The 24,869-nt window shown below is 41.9% G+C and overlaps 1 protein-coding gene and 1 long non-coding RNA gene across 10 annotated transcripts in view; one reads left to right on the forward strand and one right to left on the reverse strand.

Moving 5' to 3' along the window:
• The window catches only part of PBX1 (PBX homeobox 1), a 329,073-nt gene extending 323,288 nt beyond the window's left edge, over nucleotides 1-5,785 (reverse strand). For 3 of the 7 annotated variants that reach the window (XM_078440839.2, XM_060644439.3, XM_078440838.2), the window contains exons 1-2: nucleotides 4,836-5,781; nucleotides 1,615-1,688 (exon numbers count right to left, since the gene is read on the reverse strand). In XM_078440839.2, coding sequence (XP_078296965.1) covers nucleotides 1,615-1,688; nucleotides 4,836-5,026 — 265 coding nt within the window. In that variant the 5' untranslated portion in view covers nucleotides 5,027-5,781. Of the gene's footprint in view, nucleotides 1-1,614; nucleotides 1,689-4,835 lie in introns of all 7 variants that reach the window. The other 4 variants (XM_078440836.2, XM_078440837.2, XM_060644440.3 and 1 more) reach the window with 4 other exon arrangements.
• Nucleotides 5,786-5,973: 188 nt separating this feature from the next.
• The window catches only part of LOC132686583 (uncharacterized), a 32,595-nt gene continuing 13,699 nt past the window's right edge, over nucleotides 5,974-24,869 (forward strand). The window contains exons 1-2 of one of the 3 annotated variants that reach the window (XR_014136447.1): nucleotides 5,974-6,151; nucleotides 10,093-13,693. This is a non-coding gene — a long non-coding RNA (uncharacterized LOC132686583). Of the gene's footprint in view, nucleotides 6,152-9,164; nucleotides 13,694-17,540; nucleotides 17,822-24,869 lie in introns of those variants that run through there. The other 2 variants (XR_014136448.1, XR_014136446.1) reach the window with 2 other exon arrangements.

Consider the following 24,869-nt stretch of genomic DNA (forward strand, 5'->3'; position numbering starts at 1 on the left):
GTTAGAAGCAGATTTCAACAAACCAAAAATTCAAAGTAAATAAGCATTGGAGATCAAAAAAGAAAATGAGAAGGAAGAAAAAAGGAGAGGAAAAAAATCTATATACATACACTCAGGTTTCCTGCCCTGGCTAATAGGGAAAAAAAAAGCTAAAAAGTGTGACAAACTGGAAGGGCTCTTTGATATTTGTATGCACAATTCATAAATCTCTTAAGAGGTGTTTCACAGCTAAAATAATGTAATTATCAGCTTTGCAGTAAGGTTAGGTTTTGGCAAGGCAACCTGAAAGTCTTGAAGGTCTGAACATTACTGCTCAGGTGCTTTGTCTGGCATGTTGTGCACAACACAAATAACATTCAACAAAGGAGCTGCTTACTAATTTCACATAGATTTCAAGACCCAAGTAATTACATATTCGATCAACGGTCACATCTTGAAACTATTTATTCTTTTAAAAGAGAAACACAGAGAGCTTTCAAAAAGAAAGCCACCCTGGGTGCCCTCCCCCCCCACCCCTCTTTTTTATGTGTAACTATCAATGTATATCAACCGGGCATGCAATCATATTTATTGTCACTTTCATTCATGTCATGCCCTTGCTTATATGGTTTAGATATGAATTATTGACTGTTACACTCCTTGTTGTAAAAAATAAATAAATAAATAGGAAGGCAGGTACTTTGCACTGCTCTGAAGCAAGCAAGTCAGAGGCCAGCAGAAGCTCCCGCTTTATATAACCACCCCTCGTTCCTCATCATTATGCTCTAGTTTCAGATTGCCTTCTCAACTCTCTCTTTTTACAAGGGAGAGATTCAGCCACTTTGGAAAATTAAGGATTAAGATAAACAAACAAGAGGATGTTGCTAAATGTCCTTCCCAGAGCATCTGTTGTTTAAGAACACCTCTGATTGATGACTGCTATTTTTTAATTGTTGCTTTAAAATTTAAATGCCCTCCTGGGATGTGTTATAAGTGTGTTAGTCCATGAGAGGAGGTCTAGAAAGTAGAAAAGCAACAGAATGAGTGATCTCATGGCATTATATTCTCCTAAACCCAACGCTTCCCCCTGCTATGAAATCACAGGGCACTCAAATACCGATAACCTGACGTTGTATAGCGCTTTCCACAAAGGTATTTGACAACCACCACTGCTGAGAAACCTCTAGCCTGCTCCTTTGTACCATTACAAGAAAAAAAGGAAAGGAAACTTTAAACAGCTTAGCCCCCATGCCCAACTCCAAAAACACTAGGGTTTTAAATATGGGCCAAAATACATTCCTTCAGGAAACAGACTTTTACTTTCATATTTTTCCCCCAAAGGCACATCATTCTATCAATTTCCCTTCAGAACCTCTATTCTAGCCCCAGTTTCAAAGAGGCTGGTAACAGAGTTAAGGAAAATAAACCAGTAATGCTTGGTAATAACTGTCAAGGAAACTTGGTGCTTTCTTTCCCAGGAAGCAGGGCTGCTAGGACTCCCTATTGGAATACGCGATCCATTTTGAGAGTACTTTTATTCTGAAATTTTAATATTTAAATAATGGGTTTGTGATTGCTGGCTAAGTGAGTCAACTGGCCAAAGAAAACGCTTAAATGTTGAAATCTCATTCCTACCTGTTTTTTCTTTGATTTCACACAACACATTAAACAAGGCAGGCTTCATTCTGTGGCAGTTTAAAGCATGTTTTCTGCAAGAAAGAAACAACATAATGGCTTAGGTGGACTTTCAGAATCAAACTGCTGATAATGCACAGGGGGAAAAATCTGAACGTTTAGCCAAAATTATATACCACGCATAACTCTGTGGCATGCTTCGATTGTTTTATGACTTAATATACAGAGTCCCGCCATAGAAAAGGAAATAATGTTAATTAGCTGAGAGAGAGTAGGGATTTAACTACAGAACAGAACTAACCTAAATTATGCCCATTTAGGCAGAGTTAGTTGTTTTTTTTTTAATAGTTTAATCAAAGTGGAATTCTTAAACCAATAATCCTATATCCAGGGCAATGAATACGGCAAAGCTAAACGCATAGGATAACAGTTTTCTATAATCTATGCAACCACCACAGCCTAGGAGCTGTCTGCCTCTTAGTCTGTGTGTGTGTTTTCAAATTTAATTCATCCATGTGTTCGAATTCATTCCGCAGATGCCCCTGTATTCTCATAAACACAAGATGCTTGAAAGGTCTTCTGAGTAGAACTGTCAATTTATAAAATTTCAGTCCCCAAGTTAAAGAGTATGGAAATGCATTGCCAGGGGGCAAACATACCCATATGGGGAATAAATTCATTTCTCTGTGTTCACATTATGCCTCTTGTGCACACGCCGCTTATTTGCAGGTGTTGAAATTCAATTATTTACAATTAGGACCTTGCACCCATTGGGGAAAAAATAAATACAATTCTGCCTTTTAGATTAGTGATTTACCTGGTTCTGGTGTGCGTGTGTATTCTGAATGCACTTGAGGAACAAAACAATACCTTTCCCTTTATTTTACTATGGAAGCACTTAGCAGAAGGATATTGTTTTGGAAACAAAATACTGATCGTATCAGCTATCAGTTAAAGGAATTCTGTTTACAAACTGAAATTAATGTGTAAAGACAAATGGAAGCCCCTGGCACCCCAGACACATGCAATTCTTTTTTAATTCTTGCGAAAGTTAAAAAAAAAAATGGACACACATCCTCATGAAGAGCAGTAACCAGAAGCAGGCTCTCTATACTGTGAGTAGAGTTACATTGTTTGAACAAAAAGAAAGCTCAATGGTGCCTGAGTTCTCATGGGGGGGGGGGGGGTGAGAAAAAAAGGTACAAAATACTTTATTGTATCAAAGACCTCTTTGAGGGCCTTTTAAAATAGTTTTCATTAATTGCATTCTTACATATAGGCCCAAATGGAAAAACAAACCAACAAGACTAATAACAACAAAAGCCCCAGACGGCTTTCCAGAAATACTACATTTCCACAGCACATCAATGGGGTTACAGACAGAGAACAGATTTCCCCATCCCAAAATGTGGGTCTAATCTCTCTCAGCATCTAGGCCACTATCAGGGGAGACCCGCCAAGCCTCGGCTGTCCTCAGCTGTACAAAAAGGGAGTACTGATCGTCCGTGAGGAAAGTGGGAAGTCTCCAGCCTTCCCGGCCCCTTGCCACTTCACAAACTTGTTATTAAACCAGTTTATTGGTATGTCTGAGTTTCTTCTTCTGCAACAATGTAATGGAGAAATCTGTTCCAATTCAAAAAGAGATTGCCAGTGGGAAAAATCTTCCACTTTGCCGTAATTATTAGCTTCTCTAAAGATAATACAATTGGAAGAGAGCACCGATTAATTTTTGAAAACTTTCCCCCATTTAAAAAAAAATTAAGCACAGTTCCTGGCTTCGAACATTTCTAAGTTTTCCACACTCAGTACTTCTGAGTTTACATGTTGCATGTGCCTGCAGCTAAAATAAGGGTGTAATTCATAACATCCACGCTTTTAACCGCTTCGGCTCATTTTCTCAACTCAAATTCCTTATTCCCATAAGACGAAAATACATATAATGTCTTTTCCACATAACTGAGTCATTTGGGGTATAGGAATTGTGTACATATTAAAAAAAAAAAACAACAACTACTTCTGAGATTTCACAAAGCAGGGTAATTAACAGTAAAGACATATGTGGTCATTAGATTTTTTAAATTCTTCTTTTCGAGATCGGCCTTGGGCAAGCTGTTTCTGGGTTGCCATTGACTCTACATTTTGTTTTGGAAGAGAATTTACTGTAAAATCCTGGAGTGTTGAACTGTCTACCTGGCAATGGATTAACTTGAGAAGCTACACAGCTTCTTTATTGTGTTTCCTTAATAAAGACCTTCCTGTCCTACAGTACTGAAAATACATGAAATTCACACATGCCTTCATTTCTATTTCTGTGCATTCTAAGTGGTCCTGAAAAAAGCATGGGAAAAAGATCATGCTTGATTTTTGTCCCCTCACCCCCTTTTTTAAAGGACCATACATTCTGTGCCACAGAGCGTTGGTAAAGTGACTCAAATTAAGAGACAATAAAGTTAAACTGAATATCTGAGTCTCCTGAAACTAACCAATATGCCTCAAAGCAAAATCATGTTTTCCTTCTTTCCATTAGCTTTTTTCTGAAACAGAATCAAATGAATGCAAAATATTTTTTGGATAGTTGACAAGTACTGACAAAGAATTAATCTGTTTTTTTTTTTTTTAATTTTATTTTAAGGGAGCAGAAAGAAGGAAAAGCTCAAAATTAATTTTGGAGGGGCACATCAAGAAAGAAAAGCCAAAGTCTCTGAATTAGGTGAGGAGTCACTAAATTTGCAAATAAAGTGTTATTGGGGCATTTTATTTTGTAATGTTACGGAGTCCCTCAACAAGAAGGCAGGGAATGCTGTCCAAAACTTGTCAATTCTGCTCTCTCTGATACTTTTTTAAAGCAGTAAAAAGTGCCGAGGGCCGCTTTTGGATCCGTTGGCAGTATTTTCGGCGTGCCTGAGTGTTTGTGTGGACATATATGAATATCTCTATATTCACACACACACGCAAACACACATACATACACACACACACACACACACACACACACACACACACACACACACACAGAGCCACATCTCGGCATGGGCGATTACACTTTCGATAACAACGCTCCTTCCAATTTTACTCCTCCGCCATGTAGTTGCTCGTCAAAATGGGAAAAGAAATAACATTTAAAAAGAAAGCGCTGTGCTGATTCGGTTCCCATTGTTTCCCCCTGCGAGAGGGAGAAAAACAAAAAACCCCAAGAAAGGAAAAGAAAACCTCCATCTCACCTGGCCTGCGCCTCATCCAAACTCTGGTCTGTGATGGTCATAATTTGCTGTAAAATGTCTCCAATGTCCTGCTTCCTCCCGCCCTCCCCCTCGGTCCCTCCGGCCCCATCCTGCAAGTGCTGGGACAGGCCGGGGTGTCCGGCCATCCCGACCCCAGCATGGGAATGCATCAGCCTGGGCTGCTCGTCCATCTCCAAAGGCAACAGCAGCCCCCGGCTCTTCCTCTTCTGCTCCTCGGCTCGGCTCCTGGGCAGCACCAAGGCTTTTTATCCTTCAAGCTGGCTTCAGATCCTTTTCAGGATAAACAGGGAAGGGGGGAAAAAAGAAGACCAGAAGAAAAAAAAAAAAAAAAAAAAATCCCTTTGCCTCTTTTAGAGGCTGGTGGGAGGATGGGGAGTGGGGAGGGGGAGGGGGGCGTGAAGGGGTTGCGGGGTGAGGGTGGGGATAAGGGCTGGTGGGGAAGGGTGTTGACTCCAAAAAAGCAAGAAAAATAAACCACCTTCCCACTTGACGAAAAGAAATCAGAGCTGGCTTTTGGTTTTTCAGTCCGGTCTCCTTTGCAAGGCAGAAATGGGCTCCCGGCGCTTAAATCTGTGGCTTAATCCTTTTGCAAATATGCATTGATCGGGAGAAAGGAGAGGAAGGCAGGGGGATTGCAATGCAAACTTTCCCCCCCACCCCCCGCTGCCCCCCACCCCCACTCCGGGCCAGAGTGATCTCAAAGGGGGTGGGCTGTTGCAAAAGCCAGATCTCCCCCGGCCGCGGCGGCAGGCAGAGCACAGGCTCTCTCCTCCTCCGTGTCTCTGCAAACTCCGGCAGCCCCGTCAGCCTCCTGCTTTTGTTTAGCTCAGGCTCAGGACTCCAGAAACACATACAGAAAAACCACAGCCTGCGAGGAGGAGGAGGAGGAGAAGGAGGAGGAGGAGGACGAGAAGGAGGAGAGGGGAGGGGGCGGGGAAGCCGGGAGGCGGGGGAGAGAAGGAGGGAGGAGGGCGCGCAGGCCCCGCCCCCCCGCCCTGATTGGCCGTCGGCGGGAAGACGGGCCCTCCTCCCCCTGCTCGCCTCCCCGCACCTCCCCTCGGCCTCCTTCGGCTCCTCCTCGCCCGGCGCCCTGTCAATCAGAGTTCAGAGGTGGGCCGGGAAGGAGGCCGGGCTAGTGCCAAGTCTCCGGTCCTTAAAGGTGCCGTGGTACCCGAGCCCCAGCCCGGTTACTGCCCAGTCCTGTCGCCAGCCTCGCTTTAGCTGCCGTCCTTGAGGAAAACGTGGCCCCGCTTCAACGCAAACGTGTAATGTTGACAGGAGAGAGCACAGACGGTGTGAGTCTACCCCCCATCCCTGTTTTCTTCTGCTGTACCGTTGCAATTGAAAACCGGATCCTTGTAAAGCCTTAGACCTCAGGGAAACGGTGGCGAGCAAAAGTTTGTCAGCCCGAAGTAGTTATGAAACACAGCTGAGCTGCTAACGTAACTAACAATGACCTCTAATAAGCGGCGAATGTAATCATAGATTTTCTTAAAGATCACAGTAGAGTTCAAAGGAATGCTGAGCTGTGTGGCATTTGTGTTGCATGAAAACTGCATTATGAACTGTGAAACAAAATAATGTTGAAGGAAAAAAAAAAGATTAATAAATAAGTCCACCAAATGAATCCAATTCAACATATCTCTCCCTTCCCCCTGGGGGAAATTAGTTATTTGGCTTAAATACTTAATAAAGAAATGCATTATCACAGTCTGCTTCTAGTTTTTAATATAGTCTAATAAGCATTATTAACTGGAATAAGAAACGAGCTGACATTTATTGAATGCCTACTATGCACCAAGTAATTTGCATGACTTATTTTATTTAATCCCCAAGACATCTCTGAGTTATGGATTATGATTTTCACTTTGCAAAAAGGGAACTCAGAAAGATTAAATAACTTGTCCAAGGGTCCCATAGTTATTAAGTGTCAAAGACGGAATTCGAACCAAAGTGTGGGTCTCTCCACAAAAACCTGGTGTTTCAGCTCTGCGACGTGCCTGGATCTAACAGAAAAGTATGAATCGTGTAAAAATTAGCCACGTGTTCATTGCCCGTGTTGTTTGCAAAGAGCCTGAGAGTGCTTAAAAAGATAATACATGTTTGAACAAGATGACTCAAATTGAAAATGGGTAGGAAAGAATGAAAAAAAGGTTTTAATAGAATCGCCCCCGGGGGTGGGGCTGGGGCGCTAGTAAGAAACTCACAGCTGAAGTCCAGGACTATAGCTCCAGGTAGATCACAGATTTGCCTCCCATCTTTTCACCAGGCCAGGAGAGAGGAGAAATCTGACTGGCTACGCAATCACCATGGCCAAAAGAGAAAAGGGCAGATAAATGACTTAGGAAGAGCCCAGAACGTATTGGAATATAAACTGTTCTCTGTAGCCCGCCCTCTTCCCGGATGGCAACCCAGCCAACGGAAATGGGTTGAACCATTACAAACCTCAGTGTACCCGATCTGCAAGATGGGAGGAAGCCCTGTCAGGTGGTTTGGGATCCTCAAATAAAACGTGATTCTTTATGTCACTCCAACCTCCTTCCCAATCATTATCAAAAACAAGTTTGGCAACATAAGGAGCCCTTATGAAAGGATTTGAAAGCAGTTTTTAACAAGCTACTTGGTGCTTATTGGCATGAGGGCATGCACTAGGGAGTATTAATTGTAATTATGATGCAATTACTTAATAACAACTGTTTTATTCACATACTTGTGAACTAGTTTTTTAAATCACCACTAATAAAAAGTTGAGCACAAAACGATATCCTCAAATTGTATGTCAATCACAGTGGGTAGCCCTCACAATAATGAAATTATCTCACCTTCGGTAATAGAAAGAAGTCAACCCAGAGCCTATATAAAATCAGTATGGGAGCAAGTAATTTTAACGGAGAATCTAATAAAAGTTCTCCAGGCAACGTATTGGAAAAGGAACCATCAATACCAGAAGGTCATTGTCATCTAGGAACATTCTTTTTGGGGGTGATGAAAATGTCCTAAAATTATATGTAGTGTGATGGTTGCTCAATTCTGTGAATACACTAAAAAGCAGAATCTTTTTGTAGAGAAAATTGTACATTTTGTAAGTGTGAATTTTATGGTAATGTGAATTATATCTCAATAAAGCTGTTTTCTTTTAATAAGAAAATAGGGAAATAAGAAATGTCCACACCAATAGCATTAATGACAGTTAATATTTAGCGAGTGCTTAGGGCACCTGGCTGGCTCAGTCGGAGGAGCATGGGACTCTTGATCTCGGAATCGTGGGTTCAAGCCCCATGTTGGGTATAGGGATTACTTAAAAATAAAGTCTTAAAAAAAAATTACCCAGGGGAGCCTCTGTGGGTCAGTCGGTTGAGCATCCGACTTCGGCTCAGGTCAGGTCATGATCTCACAGTTCATGAGCTCGAGCCCCACATCGGGCTGGCTGCTATCTCGGCGTGGAGCCTGCTTCAGATCCTCTGTTCCCCTCTGTCTGCCCCTCCTCTGCTCTCTCTCTCTCTCTCAAAAATAATAAATAAACATTTTTTAAAAATGTATTGAGGGAGAGAACAAAAAATAGTAATCGAGTGCTTTAGGATGATTAGGTATTACAGTTGATCCTTGAACAACACGAGTTTGAACTGAACAGGTGGCTTTTCTTAATAAACACAGTAAAGTACTGTAAATGTATTTTCGCTTCCTTATGATTTTCTTAATACCATTTTCTTTTCTCTAGCTTCCTTTATTGTAAGAATATGTATGTGACACATATGAGAATACATACATCATACAAAATACGTGTTAATCAACTCATGTTATCCGTAAGGCTTCTGGTCGACGGTAAACTATTAGTGGGGCTCCTGGCTGGCTTAGTCGGTGGAACGTATGACTCTTGATCTTGGGGTTGTGAGTTTGAGCCTCACGTTGGGTGTGGAGATTACTTAAAAAAAATCTTTGAAAAAAACAGTAGGCTATTAGTAGTTAAGTTTTGGGGGAGTCAAAAGTTATAAATAGATTTTCAACTGCACAGGGCATTGGTACCCCTAACACCCATGTTGTTCAAGAGCCAACTGTGTATTCATGGGCTGCCTGGATAGCTCGGTGGGTTGAGCGTCTGACTCTGGCTCAGGTCATGATCTCACGGTTTGTGGGTTCAAGCCCCGCATAAGGCTCTGTGCTGACGGCTCAGAGCCTGGAGCCTGCATCTAATTCTGTCTCCCTCTCTCTCTGTCACTCATGCCCTGTCTCCCTCTTTCTCAAAAATAAATAAACATTAAAAAATTTTTTTTAATTAAAAAAAGAGTCAACTGTATATGCAGTTGTTCATTTAATCACTACAGCTGTCTCATGTCAATACTTATGCTTTTCGTTATTACTCTGTAGGGTTGCCAAAATATATTTCAATATATATAAACTATAGCTGAGATAGCATGTCCTCGAAGCCCTGTGAGAGATGATAAACAGGGAAGCCCAATTACAGTGATTACAAGTAAGCTTTGGGGCGCCTGGGGGGCTCCGTCGGTTGAGCGTCCGACTTCGGCTAAGGTCGTGATCTCACGGTTTGTGAGTTCGAGCCCCGTGTCGGGCTCTGTGCTGACAGCTCGGAGCCTGGAGCCTGGAGACAAGGATTCTGTGTCTCCTTCTCTCTCTGCTCCTCCCCCGCTCATGCTCTGTCTCTCTCTCTCCTTCAAAAATAAATAAAAACATTAAAAGTAAGCTTTGAGTGATTAGTAAAAGCATAGATATTGAGGTCAGACAGCTGTGGTGATTAAAATAATAAAGCACCTTGAACATACAGTTGACCTTGAACACTTGGCTGGATGAGGGGTGCCTGCTCCCCATGCACTCAAAACAACTCATGTTACTATTGACTCCCTCCACACTTGACTACGCACAGCCTACTGTTGTCCAACACCAAATTTGGGGAGAAGAGAACATGAAATAAGGAAGAGGGATTAGGAGAGTGGCAGTAGAAAGGGAAAGGAGAGGCAATTATGAGGAACATGTTCAAGGTAGAGCCAATGGAACTTGGTAACTGATTTTGTGTGGGTTGAGGGGAGGATAAAAAAAAAAAATGTGTTCCAGCTGATGTGAGCAGAATGAAGTGGCATTAACAGAATAATAATTATAACCGTAGATACAATTTGTTGAGTGCTAATTGTGCTTCGGGCCCTGTGTGTCCATTGCCACTTAATTTTAGCGACGTGACACTTAATTTTAACAACTTTGGGAGATTACCATCTCCATTCTGCAGATGAAGAAACCAAGGTTCCTGGGAGTCGAATTACATCACCAAGTATGGATTTGAGAGCTGTCTTATTTTAAACGCATCATGGAGAATAAAGGAAGTTAAGAGGAGACGCGGCCACAGGTGAAATAGAATAACCATTGGAATCGCCTGTTTGCACTAAGGAACTTCTAGTAGGTTCCGAGGAGAAATTGACATCCCTTGGGCATTGGGACAAGGGATGGAGAATGCTTTGTGTACCTTCCATATCTCAGTGGGCCTCTAGTTGTAGTAGATGTTTAACAAATATGTGTGGAAAGAATGAATGATGCCTGGCAATCATGCTGTGTTTCTTCAGACCAGTAACTGAAGTCCACTGAATCATGTTTCAAAGACATGAGCCATTATCACATTTCGCCACTTACCCCTGGAGTTCTCAGCCTGGTATCGTTCTAACGTTTACAAAGTCATCTCACCATGTTTACCTCTGTGTCAAGGTTTAGTTTACTCTGAGGATTCTCTCTCCAACTTCGTTAGAAACCCACTGGTACGTATTCTCATCTTCATTAAGGGACAAAGCAGGGTGCAAGGAGCCCAGCGCGTTCCCTGGCAAATAAAATGGAAAGAGATGGGCGCCCGGCATGGTCCCAGAAATAAATCCACGACCACGCAGTCTTCTGTCATCTAAGCAGACACTCATCTGTGTATCTCTGTGATTATAGTTGAATTGGCCTCTAGGCTTCTGTAACTTTTCAGCTTATGTGGGAACAGAAATTGTCCTCTGCCCAAGAGGGTCGGAACCAGAGATCACAACCCCAGGTAGCACCTCAGGCAGTCGATGGCCCCGATTCCTCTGACCAAGGATTCTTGCCTTTCTTTTCCAGCTCTACTCTTACCCCCTCATTCCTTGCTTTCCTTCAACTTTTCCAGCCCCTTCTCCTACTCCATTCCTCCTGCTCTGCCTCTCCTTCTGTCCACCCTCTTCCGTCCTACTCCCAGAGATCCTTCCCTCCCCCACTCGTCCTGTTTCCTTGCCTCACCGGGCAGGCCCTGAGGCAGTGCTGGGACCACCACCATGGAGCCCTGACGTCATAGGTCAGAACACGGAGAGCCCAGAGCAGGGGTTCTTGACCGATGATCCATAAATGAGCTCCAGGAGTCCCTCGAACCCTTGGAAATTATGTACAAAAGTTGGCCGTAGGCACTACCTGCCGTTATTTTTGGAGCAGGGTCCGTGACGTTTATCAGAGTCTCAAGGGATTTCAAAACCCAAAAAAGGTAACATCAAGTAGGCTTGGATTATCAAGTAAAGTAAAAAGTAAGCATCTTTTTTTTTTTTTTTTTCACTTTACTTTAAAGTAAACCTTACCACTTGGTCTGGAGAAACCAGGTGGCTCTTAGCAGATGAGATTTTCTAGGAATATCTGCCTATATTTCCTGAATGGAGCGAGCTACCAGAATGTCAACAGCGCATTAGGACAGACTATTGAATGATGGTCAATCTAATTTCAATACCAGGGCTAAAGAGCTGCAGATACCGACCCTTGAAAGCAAAGCAAAAGGGAGGGGCGGGAATCTGTCACGGAACATTGACATTGTTGCCTTCTTCAAGGCACTGGGAATATAGTGGTAATAAGACAAACTGGATTCCCTGAATTCATTGAATTCTAGTGTAAGAAGCAAATAAATATATGAGCTCAGAGACTCGTAAATGCTATGAATGAAAGAAAGCAGGGTAACGTAACATGGTACTGGGGAGGCAACATCAAACAGGGTGGTCAGAGAAGAGCTTTCTCAGAAGCCGACATTGGGGTTAATCTTGAGTGGTGACAAGCCAGAGATGGGTAGGTCCTGGGAAAGAGCAATTGGGTGGGTGGGGTAGGAAGCGGGAAACAACAAATGCAAAGGGCTTGAGCTTGGATGTGAACTTGAAGCAAAGAAAACCAGAGACACTGGAGCATAGTAAGCAAGAGAAGAAAAGGATACAATGATGACATCAGAGTGGGGAACAGAGACCAGATAATGTACAGAATTTCAGGCCAAGGTAAGGACTTGGGATTTTATACAAACCCACATTTGAAATCCACCGGAGCATACTAAGCAGGGGAGTGAAGATAAACATTTATTTAACAAAGATTTGTTTGACAACCTACTGTATACGAGTCATTTCCTAGTCATGAGGGTCTATGCCAGGCCCGGCCTCTGCTCTCACGGAACTTACATTTGAGTGAAACAAATTAAATGAACCCAGCAACAGGAAAACACCAGGGAATGATAAATTTTATAAAGAAGATGAAGTCAAAAAGTGCGGCAGAAAGTGACCTGCGAGCTACTATAGACTGAGTGCAGGAGAAATGGCCAACACAGTGGCCCCCACTGAGAAACAAATGTGCTAGAATGTTTGAGGTAAGAACCAAAGACAGAGGGGCAAGATGGGGAGAGTGGTTCAAAACTGAGGGCAAAGAAGAAATAAAAAGGTAGGTAAGGTTTAGATTTAGAAAATGAAAAGGCACTGGAGGGTTTTAAACACGATGTCTTCATCTGTTTGAGCTGCTATAGCAAAACACCATAAATGGGGTGGCTTCTAAGAAATAGAAATTTCTCTCTCCCAGTCCTGGAGCTGAAAGTTCAAGATCAAGGCACCGGCGGTGTCCATGTCTGGTAAGCGCTTGCTTCCTGGTTTATAGGCGGCTGTCCTCTCATTGTTCTTCCCATGGTGGAAGGGGTGAGGGGGCTCCATGGGGTCTCTTGTGAGACCACACATCTCATTCATGACAGTTTCACACTCATCACCTAAGCATCTCCCAAGGCCCCACATTCAAATACTATCATGTTAAGCATTAGGTTTAATGTCTGAACTTTGGAGGGACACAAACATTCAGTATTAACACTGGAGAACAACGTCCACTGACTTTTACTCTAAAAGTATAATGGGCTTCAATGCAGCGAATGGATTGCTAGGGTGGAGATGGGGTTGAAAGGAAGCTGTTTAAGAAAGTACAGCGGTAACTTAGGCCCCAAATGACGGTACCTTGGACAAGTACCGTCGTACTAGACAAGGTCAAAAGGATTAGATTTGGGATCTTTCTTTTGTAGGTAAAGCCGACGGGACTCTCTAGAGGCTATGACGTAGAAGGAAGAGGAGGACAAGGAATTAAACTTCTGGATTTTGGTTTGACCAGTTAAATAAATGGTACACCACTTACTGTGGTGGAGAAGGTATCCACTACAAGGTAAATAGTTGCATTCCCACTTTACAGATGAGGAAACTAAGCTTCAACAAATATGATTCCAAAATCTATGCTTTATCCACCACAGTGTCTTTGCCAGGAGTGTGGATTATCCAGGTTTGATTAATGGACATAGGAAAAAGGATATATATGGCAAAACAGGCAAGTATCTTGACAGTGTACGTAAGGTGCGTGTGTGCATGCCTCTGTGTGTGTGTGCGTGTATGTGTGTGTTCTAGTAATCTTGCTGAGAGAAGTGTAGATCAGCTCTCTTATTTTTTATCCCTTCCTTTATCTTCCCCATCTCTGAAAGTGGAAAGATAGTGGAGAAATCAGAAGACTCCAGACTTGAGACCAGCCTGTGCTGCGGGTACCAGGATGAACTCTGACAAACTGAGGTCAGTATAACAAAAAATCATGACATAGCAACTCGAATAATCGTCACGCGTGGTCAGAGTGCAGAAAAGAGTTTCAGCTGCACAGATTGTGGAGACAGCCTTCCACCCCCCAGAGTCCCAGGCACAAATACAAGACAGGGTAGAGCCGAGGGCTTAGAGGTCAAACAGACGCCTGCCCTGGAGCTCACCAGCTTTGTAACCTCAGCCAAGTAAGTCCACTTATCAAAAGCCTTATTTTCACAGCTTGTAAGGTTGAGGTCAGGTTAGAATTCGATGATGATGAATGTTAATTCATACTATTCCTCTTGGGTAGTTTCTTCTAGACTCATGTCATTTTCCTTCTGTCCGTCCCTGCCTTGGGGGCCGCTAATGACATCATGCTTTCCTCCATAATTCCTGAATCTCACAACCCTTCCGGAGAGTGACCTGCTTAAATATTTTCTCTTCTCCGTCCTCCAAATCAAACTTTCTTTTGCTTGAGACTATTCCCATTCACTTTTGACTAAAGCACTTTACTTTATAGTATCAATCAAATATAAGTGAAATCGCTTGACATAATTGTATAGCCCCCAAAAGGAAACTTTATTTTAGGGGATCTTCATTGTCAGTGTATCGATTATCTATTGTGTACCAAACCATCCCCAAATTAGTGGCTTCGAACCACAACCATTTCTTTTCTTTTCTTTTTTTTCCATTGCCATTTCTTCTTGTTCACAAATTTACGGATCAGCTGAGTCATACTTGGCTGAATTTAGTTGGACTTATTAAGACAGCTAGGAGGTTGGCTGGGTCCCAACCAGTCTAAGATGGCCCCACTATAATATCTGACAGTTGCCTAGCTATGGTCTGGGGTGACAACAGCAGTCAAGGCTTGCATTTCTTGTCACCCATCAATCTAGCTCAGACTCTCTCATGTGGTACAGATAGAGTTCCAAGAGGAGAGGTGAAAGTGCCCAGTGTCTTTTGAGACCTAAGCTTGGAACCAAACACACATCTGCAGTGTTCTTATTAAACACAGCATATTCCGATGCCAGCCTAGATTCAAGGGTTGGGAAATTGCCACTGCCTACACCATTTCTTGATGGGAGTAGCTGCAAAATCACATCACAAAGGGAGAGGTGAAAGATCGGGAATATTTTTGGAACAAAGCATTAGAGTGGAGCCTTGACCTGGGCCATCTTGATTGTCCTTACTAACCCTAAGTATCCTTCGCTCCTTCTCTTGTCAGTCAGTAGGTAAAATGTAGCCTATTTCTGGTTGCCTCAGTAATACTAACCCGGGGCTATTCTCCTTCTTGAATCTAGCCTTTGTGGATCAACGTTGTCTAAGCCTAAGAACCCTAAGTGTTTCATTTCCCCTATGAAAGGGAGTTGGAGGAACAAGGGGAGGTAATAGAAAGGCACTTGCTGTTGGAAAGAAGCAGGTTAGACTCTTTTTTTAAAGACTTTATTTTTAAGTAATCTCTACACCCAATGTGGGGCCCAAACTCACAACCCTGAGATCAAGAGTCACACGCTATACCGACTGAGCCAGCTGGGCACCCCCAACCGGTTAGACCTTTATTCTCAGGTGACCCTCCTTTAGGATAGCCCAGCCTTCTTTTCCTCCATCTACATATGTTTGTACATCAAAAAGATCATTAGAAAACTGAGACCTGTAAAAAATATATGTATTTTTCTTGTTATATTTATTTAGAAAAAAAATTTCTTACGTTATTTATTTTTGATAGAGAGAGACAGAACACAAGTGGGGGAGGGGCAGAGAGAGGAGACACAGAGTCGGAAGCAGGCTTCAGGCTCTGAGCTGTCATCACAGAGCCCCACTCGGAGCTCGAACCCACAAACCGTGAGATCATGACCTGAGCCGAAGTCGGACGCTTAACCGACTGAGCCACCCAGGCGCCCCTCTTGTTATATTTAAAAGGAAAACGTGGCTGGCAGGCTTAGCTAGTTGTAAGCACCCAACATACATTCTTCCTTACTCACAAATCACAATTATTTTGACAGCAATGTACCCAGTTAGATAACTTAATCTCCCAGGCTTCCTTGCATTTAGGCGTGGTTATGTGTCATAATTTTGGGCAATGCAATATAAGAAAACATGTCTTGGGTTGAACTTCTGGGAAAGCCTTTTTTTTTTTTTTTTTTTTTTTTTTTTTTTTAGGGCTAAACATGGACAGATTTAGCATACTCATGCCTTTTGCCTTTCCCTTTCTCATTTATTGCCTGGGACGTAGATGTAATATCTAAAGGTAAAAGAGTAGTCTTTAGACAACGAGGATGAAAGGTGTTGCTGTGGATGGTTGAAGAGGACAGCAGAAATGGCCTGGATCTTTAATGATCGCCTTGAAAACCATCCTTGTCCTTGACTGCTTACCTCTGGATTTCTTTTTAGAGGAGGTAAAATAGTTTGCTGAAGTCATCGTAATTGGCTTACGAACACATGTACCAAACGCTGTCTTAACCGATACAGCAACTAAACTTGGTCACAAAAGTATACACTGATCTTAACATTGTAAGTGACTTCAAGAAGAAATAAAGAAGCTATTTTGTCCCCCCAGAAAAGAGATCATGAAGAGTCTGTTGCTTCTCCTTGGTTGCTTCTCCTGGTTGGCACTGGGTGCGAACAAGAGGTGGGAATCCTATAAAAGTAAGGAAAATCTTAGCTGTGTGGATGGGGAGGCGAGGTCAAGAGAAAGGAAGTAAGCCATTCTGTAGATATCCAACATGCCAAAACTTTCCTCCAAATGTCAAAGCAACAAGCCACCAGGCAGCTGGACTGAACTCATCCTTCTCTTGCACTTCCTCGTAATCTGTTTCTCATCTAAGGTAAGGGTATCACCACCCACCCATTCTCCTTGGTCAAAGAGCGCTATCTTCAGCCCCGTGGGGACTTGATCACCAAATCCTCTAGAGTGTACCGCTTCAACTCAGACCCTTCTGTGTATATGAATGAAGGAGACAGATGTACAAAGATATTTAATTGCTGCTCAAGACATCTTTGTCTTCATGGACAACGGCATTAATTTCCCAGTCACCGGTTTGTCCCCATTCTTGTCTTCAGTCTCAAGTTCTGGCACAGTTGTATTCCTAGAAGCCAAAATGTATCTGTTTCTCCTTTGCTTTAAAATATCGAGGAGCTTTGGGACACCCGGGTGGCTCAGTTGGTTAAGTGGCCGACTTCGTCTCAGGTCGCGATCTCACAGTTTGTGAGTTCGAGCCCCGCATCTGGCTCTGTGCTGACAGCTTGAAGCCTGGAGCCTGCTTTGGATACTATGTCTCCTTCTCTCTCTGCCCCTCCCCCGCTCATGCTTGGTCTCTCTCTCTCTCAAAAGTAAAAAAGCATTTTTTTAAAGTTTTTTTTTAAAAAGTTAAAAAAATAAAATATTGAGGAGCTTTGAAAAAAAATATTTAGGACTTTTGTGTTTGGATGGTGTTCAAATTCCTCTGCATGACATATTAGGACTTTCAAAATCTACCCGCATGTTACATCTCTAGCCGTATTTCCTATTATTGTCTCTGCACTGAATTCCAGGTGTACCATGAACTTTCATAATTCTATAAAGCAGTAGGTGCTCTACCAGAAGTATCTTTCTGTCTCCTTTCATCAGCTAAACCCAGCTCAAATTCCTTTCTGTCTTTCCCAGGAAAATTAATTATTAATTATTTTGGACCTCCTACATCCTGTTCACATAACTCTTGGTTTTGGGGTGTGTGAGTATGTGAGGGGAGCCGGTGCCCGAATGGCCAGCACATGGAAACATCTCAGTGTATCGGAGAAAAAGGAAAAGACGAAGAGTGTTTCCATTAGAGACTTTTTTTCTTTTCTTTTTGCTTACTTCTTCTAGTGAACGTGAAGTTGAATCTATGTCTTCATATACAAAGGGAAGTATTTTCAGAAAATTATTTTTGAGGAAAGCGGTAACTCATGTTTCAGAAAGTCAGACTGCAAAGACACCCAAGATCCCTTCTAGCGGAATTCTATGCCAAGATATATGTATATATATTTTTAATGCTCTATCAGAATATTTTAAAATGAAAAGTTTGTAGAATTCGGTTATGTAACTAAATGTCTGAAACCTTCCCTTTGCTTTGTACTTATATGTTGATAAAAGCCAATGGAAATCGATGAACTTTATATTTCTGAATTAGCTCTTTGGATTTCAACAAATTTCAAGGCAACATAAAGTAGTTCAGTGGACTAAGTAATGATGATAAAATGATAGACAATTTTGCGTTTCTCTTGATTGAATCACATTTTGTAAAGTCAATACCAAATATATAAGTTAATAGCAACTATCTTTCTTAAATCGGTATTAACTACCTACATTAGTTAGGAGTAAAGGATTGTTTTATATGACGCTTCCCTGAATTATGAGGTTACTGAAAGCAAGACATTACTTATCAAATAGGGCAGAGAATGGAGAGGGAAAATACTCATTCTGCCTCGATCTAGTCACTCTGTGTGGACAAATCGAGAGGGAAGTTGAAATGAGAGTCAAATACACACACACGCACGCACACACACACACACGCTGCCTCCCAGGCTAAGGTGATACCTCCATCATCCTGTGCAAACAAGTAGAAGCTCGTGCTGTATAATGGAGGCTTATTTATGAACAGAAGAACTGAAATTTATCTCTCCCTTTCAGTATGAAACAAGACCCATCAAGCTGAATTCTCCGAGGTTACAAAAAGCAAACACTTCTGGATTTCCACTTCTGGCTACGGCAGACTAGTCGGTATTGGACAAGTGCTCCTGACAATAACAACTAAAAAGGGTTAAATTTTAAAAAGCTGTTTAAAGGCCTTTGAGAATTAGTGAGTGAAGACCGAAGGTCCTATGACCCAGGAGACAAGAAATTCACAGAGGAAAGCCTTGCTTTTAGCTCTTTTTCCTTTGGAGTCATCAGCTAATTTTTAAGTGGCTGCCAGGAGGCTGAGAAACTGAATAAATAGTCTCATCATGCTAGGGAGATAAATAAAGTGATAGCTCAGGGCCCCTAAGAAGGAGACTTTCCTATAGATACCTCAGTACTGCATTAGAACTAGAGATGAAGAAAAATTAAAAAAAAAGCTTTTTTATAGAAAAGCTCTCACAAAACTTCAAATCCAGATTCTATTTAGTACAATTATAGGCTGGATTCAATTGCTCTACCCTATCCATCTGCCTCTCAAAAATCAAAGTACATCCTCTCTAGACATATTGAACATTAATTGGAATTGCAAATTATCTGTACAATTTTCTACATGCAGCATTCATCATTATTGAAAAATTAATAGGCATTCGAGTAAACAAGGCCAAATGTACAAAAGCTCAGAAAAACAATGGACACAATCAAATGCACACAGGAAGTCCCTATGCATATATTAAAATTTATGCACATGGCTTTTAAAATACCTGTGATTTGGGGCGCCTGGGTGGCTCAGTCGGTTAGGCGGCCGACTTTGGCTCAGGTCATGATCTTGCGGTCCGTGGGTTCGAGTCCCGCGTCGGGCTCTGTGCTGACAGCTCAGAGCCCGGAGCCTGTTTCAGATTCTGTGTCTCCCTCTCTCTCTCTGACCCTCCCCCATTCATGCTCTGTCTCTCTCTGTCTCAAAAATAAATAAACGTTAAAAAAAAAATTAAAAAAAAAAATACCTGTGATTTAGAGAAGGAGGTAAACTGTGAGACTCTTAACTACAGAGAACAAACTGAGGGTTGCTGGCGGGGTGTTGGGTGGAGGATGGGCTAAATGGGTGATGGGCATTAAGGAGGGCACTTGTTGGGATGAACACTGGGTGTTATATGAACGTGATGAATCACTAAATTCTATTCCTGAAATCATTATTACATTATATGGTAACTAACTTGGGTTTAATTTTTTTTAAAAAAATCTGTGATTTATATGTTCAAGAAAAATAGGAAATGTGTGGAATTTTAGTGGACACTTGTAATTTATGAACACATAAATCCTAGGATTGAACAATCAAATAACGAAAATGAGGGATATAATAGACACACTTATCAGCCAAGTAGACATAGCTGACGTGAGGTCTTTGAAGCAGGAGATAGGCCAGCAGATCATCTACAGCCTGAAACACAGAGACAAAAGAAGATGAAAATCATAGAAAGTCTCCTATGAGATGAATGGAGCCCAGTTACAAGGCCTAATATACATATAAGTGGAGTCACAGAAAGAGATGAGAGATAAACTAGGTCAAAAGCCGATCTGAAAAGAAATTGGCTGCAAATGTCCAAAGCTGATGAAAGATATGAAGCCAAACGTTCAAGAATATCTATGAACTCCAAATGGGAGAAATTAAAAGAAAACCACACATAGACACATAGTAGTATGACTGCTAAAAATCCATGATAAAGAAAAAAAAGAAAGAAAAGAAAAAAAAAACAGTCTCAAGAGCAGTCAGAGAAAATACAAACATTACTTTCAACAGTAAGACTGACAGCCGACTTCTTAATAGAAGCATTTGAAACCAAGGAACGGGAATGGTCGTGGTAAACCACTGAAAGAAAATCAGGACTGAAGAACTAAGGGCTATCACCAGAAACAATAATTTTCTAGGGACATTAAGGCAAATAGAGAAGGGGATAATGATACCTTATGCTGCTTTTTAGGAACCGTGTAATAGATTGTGAGCTCCTTGAAAGCTCTTCGTGGTATCCTTGACAGTATATCAGAACTTCAAGACTTGTGGAACAAATGAAGAATGTGGGGCCATTTGGCCTTTCTACATGTGGGTGAAGCTGATCCGTTCTACTGCACAACTTCACTGACAGGTGGGCCCCACTACTTTCCAGTTGTGTGATACGGAGAAAATCATTTAACCCCTTGTATTAGCTTCCTGGGCTGCCCTGACAAATTATCACAAGCCAAGTGGCTTAAAGCAGAAATTGATTCTCTCAGTTCTGGAGTCTAGATGGTCAGAATCAAGCACATCTAGGCTCCCTCTGAAGGATCAGGGAAGAGCCTTCTTGGACTCTGTAGTTTCTGGAGGTCGCTAGCAATGCTTGGCATTCCTCGACTTGTAGCTACATCACCCCAATTTCTACCTCCCTTGTGTCTCTAAAGCTCCCTCTCCAGTTATTGGATTTAGAACATCAAACATTGGATTTAGGGTCCACCTTAATCAAGTATGACTTCACTTGAACATGATTCTATATGTAAAGACTCTATTTCCAAAAAAAAAAAAAAAAAGTCACATTCACAGGTGGGGGCGGGGGGTAAGGACTTCAACATATCTTTTTGGGGGGGCACTTGGGTGGCACAGTCTATTAAGCGTCGGACTCTTGATCTCAGCTCAGGTGTGTTTAGTGAGTTCAAACCCCTCATTGAACTCTGTGCTGATGGTGCAGAGCCTGCTTGGGATTCTCTCTCTCCTCTCTGCCCCTCTTCTGCTTGTTCTCCCTCTCTCTCTCTCAAAATAATTAAATAAACTTTAAAAAATTTACAAAAAAACATATATTTTTGGGAACACAATTCATGGCACTGTATCCCTGAACTTCAGTTTCTTCTTCTATAAAACAAATATTATGATACCAGCCTTGAAGAGTTATTATAAGCAAGAATCTATAATGCTTAGGACCCTTAACAGATGGCAAATAAGTTCTCAGGGCAAGCTTTAAAAACTAAGTAATATGTAAGAGAATGAAATATTAAATACGTATATTGATAGAGCCAAGAAGGGGTAGGTGAATGAAAGATCCTATTAACTACACACGGTGATAAGTTTCTGCCAATGAGGAAACTTCATTTTTCTTCAAGAAACTGTAATAGTCAAATATCAGATGGGCCACTAAGAAAATACAAGGACCAAAGAGGCACAATTGAATGAATTTTTCAGCCCATTTTTCCTTCAGAGTAAGGTTTGGCACATTCCTATTTGATTCTGTTCCCATTTCTGCTATCAGCAAGATGTGCTGACATTGGCTACATTGTTACATTGCTTAATTTATCTTTGCTTGGATTTCCTCACTTATAAAACAAGAGATTCAGATCCTGTTTCAATTAGGAGTCAAGTGAGACAAAATCCAGTAAGAGTAAGAGTGGCTTAAATAAATAGGGGCTTGATCTTTTTTATCGAGATATTGTGATATTATATGTATATATTTGGTCTTTGGCCCAAGTTCCTGGCAAAGAGGTCCTGAAACTCTTGTATTTCCTGAGTGATAGAGGTGATAGTAATATCTTTCATTGTAATATTTGGTCTTGGTGACCCGCATACACCCTCCCTCGCCCCAGTTTGTGACAAAAGATCTTCTAAGACCCTTGGAATCTCCAGAGCGATGAGAGTCTTCTTGTATGCTAAGGAGATGACTGGTGGCTTGGAGGTCCCCAGATAGGTTCAGGATGGGACCTAGTTGCCAGAAAGACCAAGCATTATCAGAAGGCTAGAACTTCCAGCCCCACTCCTAACCTCTGTGGAGCGGAGAGAGGTTAGAGATTGAGCCAATCACCAATGATCCAAGATTTGTCTGTCGCCAATGCTCAACCATGTCTGCCTAATGGAACTTCCATGAGCAACCTAACAAATGGAGTTCAGGGAACTTCCAGGTAGGTAAACACGTGTTGGTACTAGGAGAGTGGTAGGCCTGAAGAGGGCAAGGAAACTCTGAGCACCCCTTCCCCCAATACCTTATAAATCCCCTCCATCTGGTTGTTCTTGAGTTGTATCCTTTATGAAGTAAAATGTCTTCATGAGTTCTGTGAGCTATTGTGGCAAAATATCACATCTGAGGGTAAGTTGTGGGAATCTCTGAGTTCCAGCCTGGTTTCCAGCCATAAGTACAGAAGGCTAGGACTTAGACTGGTGTCTGCAGTGGAGGAAGGACAGTCCTGTGGGACTGAGCCTTTCACTTGCAGGATCTGACACTAACTCCAGGTAGATAGTGTCAGAATTGAGTCAAATTGTAGGACACGCATCTGGTGTTGGAGAATTGGTTGATGTGGGGGAAAAAATCCTCACACACTGGGTGTCAGAAGTGTTCTATGGGTAGAAACAGATCTCATTAGTTACATACCAGCAAAGCAGAAGTAGAACAGTTGCACCTTTGAGTTGGATGCTTACTGATGTTAGACGCTAAGACCCTTTTGTATTTCTGCTTAACTAGCCCTTGCGTGTTGGCTGTTATTTTCTTGGTAACAAGGCAGCTGCTGGAGCTCTGGTTCCTACATCCACGTTAAGACAGAAGGAAATGGAGAATCAGCAGTTCCCAGTCCTGTCTGTCTTCCTTTATCAGGTAGACAACAACTTTCCCAGAAATCCCACAATAGGCTTCAGCTGAAGATTATTGGTCAGAAATGGTCATGTGACTACCTTAGCTGCAGGGGAGGCTCTAAAAGTCTGAAACACAATTGTCCCGTTGGTCAAGCAAGTTATGTCTCGTCTCCTGGCACTGGCACATTTGACCACAAGGTCGGGGTTCTCTTAGCAAGAAAAAGTGGGGGGTGGGGGTGGGGATGCCTATGGACAGATAACCAGCAAGATCTTCCGCAGGTCCCTTTTTGCTGAGTAACTGTATATTTTTAAACTTCCAAACGGTGGGACACCTTGAACCCTCCCAGGTTTCTATGACAAACTTGTGGTTTTGAACCACAACTTGAAATGTCTCAGATATCTGTAACAACCTGGAGACCCTAATTCAAGCCTAGATTCACTAGATTCTCTGGGACACTAGTCATATTATTAGACTCTAATCTCTATTATCTTTAACATCTAGCAAAGTGTGTGTCTTACAATATGTTTCAATAATATTTAGTGAGTGGATAAACTCTTAGAATCTCTGAAAAATCTTAGTTAGGAGAAGCTACCTCATATTCAAATTATAATCATGGCTCAAGATTGTGCTGCAAGAATTTTTCTGATTAGCCAGGAAGTGATCCAAAAAGGGAGGATACTTCCTCAGCTCTTACAGAATAATAGGCAATTCCATAAATGAGCATTTTTGTAAAAATTAAGGGCAACTTACTAGTAATGTGCTATGCAACTTATTAAGGTTATTAAAATTGGTCTATATCTAGAGTTCACTGAGACACATGCTATTAAATGAGTCTGCCACCAGATTGGCAAGGTAATTCTTGCATTCGAACTCAAGCATATGTTTGGAGTTTAAACAAATTTCTAGAAGGACTTCTTGACATAAGTGCATCATATCTTAAATGAGTTGTATTTTTTTTTTACAATTAATTCTTCTTAAAAAAAATCAAAGTAACATCTACGTAGTTTCAAATGTCAAATTGAATTTCAAGGCTGTTAACCCCCAGCATTAGTCCTCTTTCCCCTTTCACCAGAATCCCACCTCCCAGAAGCAGCCATAATCAGTAATGTTAGCTGTTCCTTCTGGTATTTTTTAATATTTCCCTCTTTTTTTTTTCAATGTGTATTTCTTTACTTTGAAGAGAGAGACAGAGAGTGGGAGCAGGGAAGTGGCAGAGAGAGGGAGAGAGGGAATACCATGCTGTCAGCGCATGGCCAGATGCTGGGCTCGATCACATGAGCCGTGAGATCATGACCTGAGCCTAAGTTAAGAGTCGGACACTTAACCGACTGAGCCACCCAAGAGCCCCTGTATTTCCCTATTTCTAAGTAGCATACCCACATTTAAGTTACTGGTTTTGTTTTTCAATTTAGACTTTATGTATTAATCTCCTATTATTTTGTTATTCATTCATTGTCCTGGTCATTCATTAGGCCCTTGGAACCAGGAATCTTACATCCTTCAGTTCTGGGAAGTTTTCCTGTATTATTTCTGTGAAACTGTGGTTTGTAATAAGAAAAGTGTTCTTGGTTTCTGTCCTCTTCCAGACAATGAGCTCCTACAACCCTTGGATTTTCTCAAGTGATAAGGGCTATAAAAGTGAAGTGGGGGAGGTGGGGCAGATATAGGGGAAGGTGGAAGGAGAGGCTTTTGTTATTCATAAGAGCCTATTTCAACCACACCTGAAGTTATGTTAATGAGGCAAACTTTTGGAAAGACCCTAAGGAGGAGAGGGAGCTGGTTGCCAGGGAAACCATCTTTGGATTAGAGGGTTCAGGCCCAACTCCTACTTTTGGGGAGGGAAGAGGGACTGGGACTCGACTTAACCAGCAATGGCCAATGATTTAATCAGTCACACCTACAAAGTGAAACCCAAGGAGGGCATCATGGGAACCCTGATTTATAGCTGATCAGTCAGAAC

Source organism: Panthera onca, chromosome F1 (assembly GCF_046562875.1).
Source record: "Panthera onca isolate mPanOnc1 chromosome F1, mPanOnc1 haplotype 2, whole genome shotgun sequence".
NCBI classification, from domain to species: Eukaryota; Metazoa; Chordata; class Mammalia; order Carnivora; family Felidae; genus Panthera; species Panthera onca.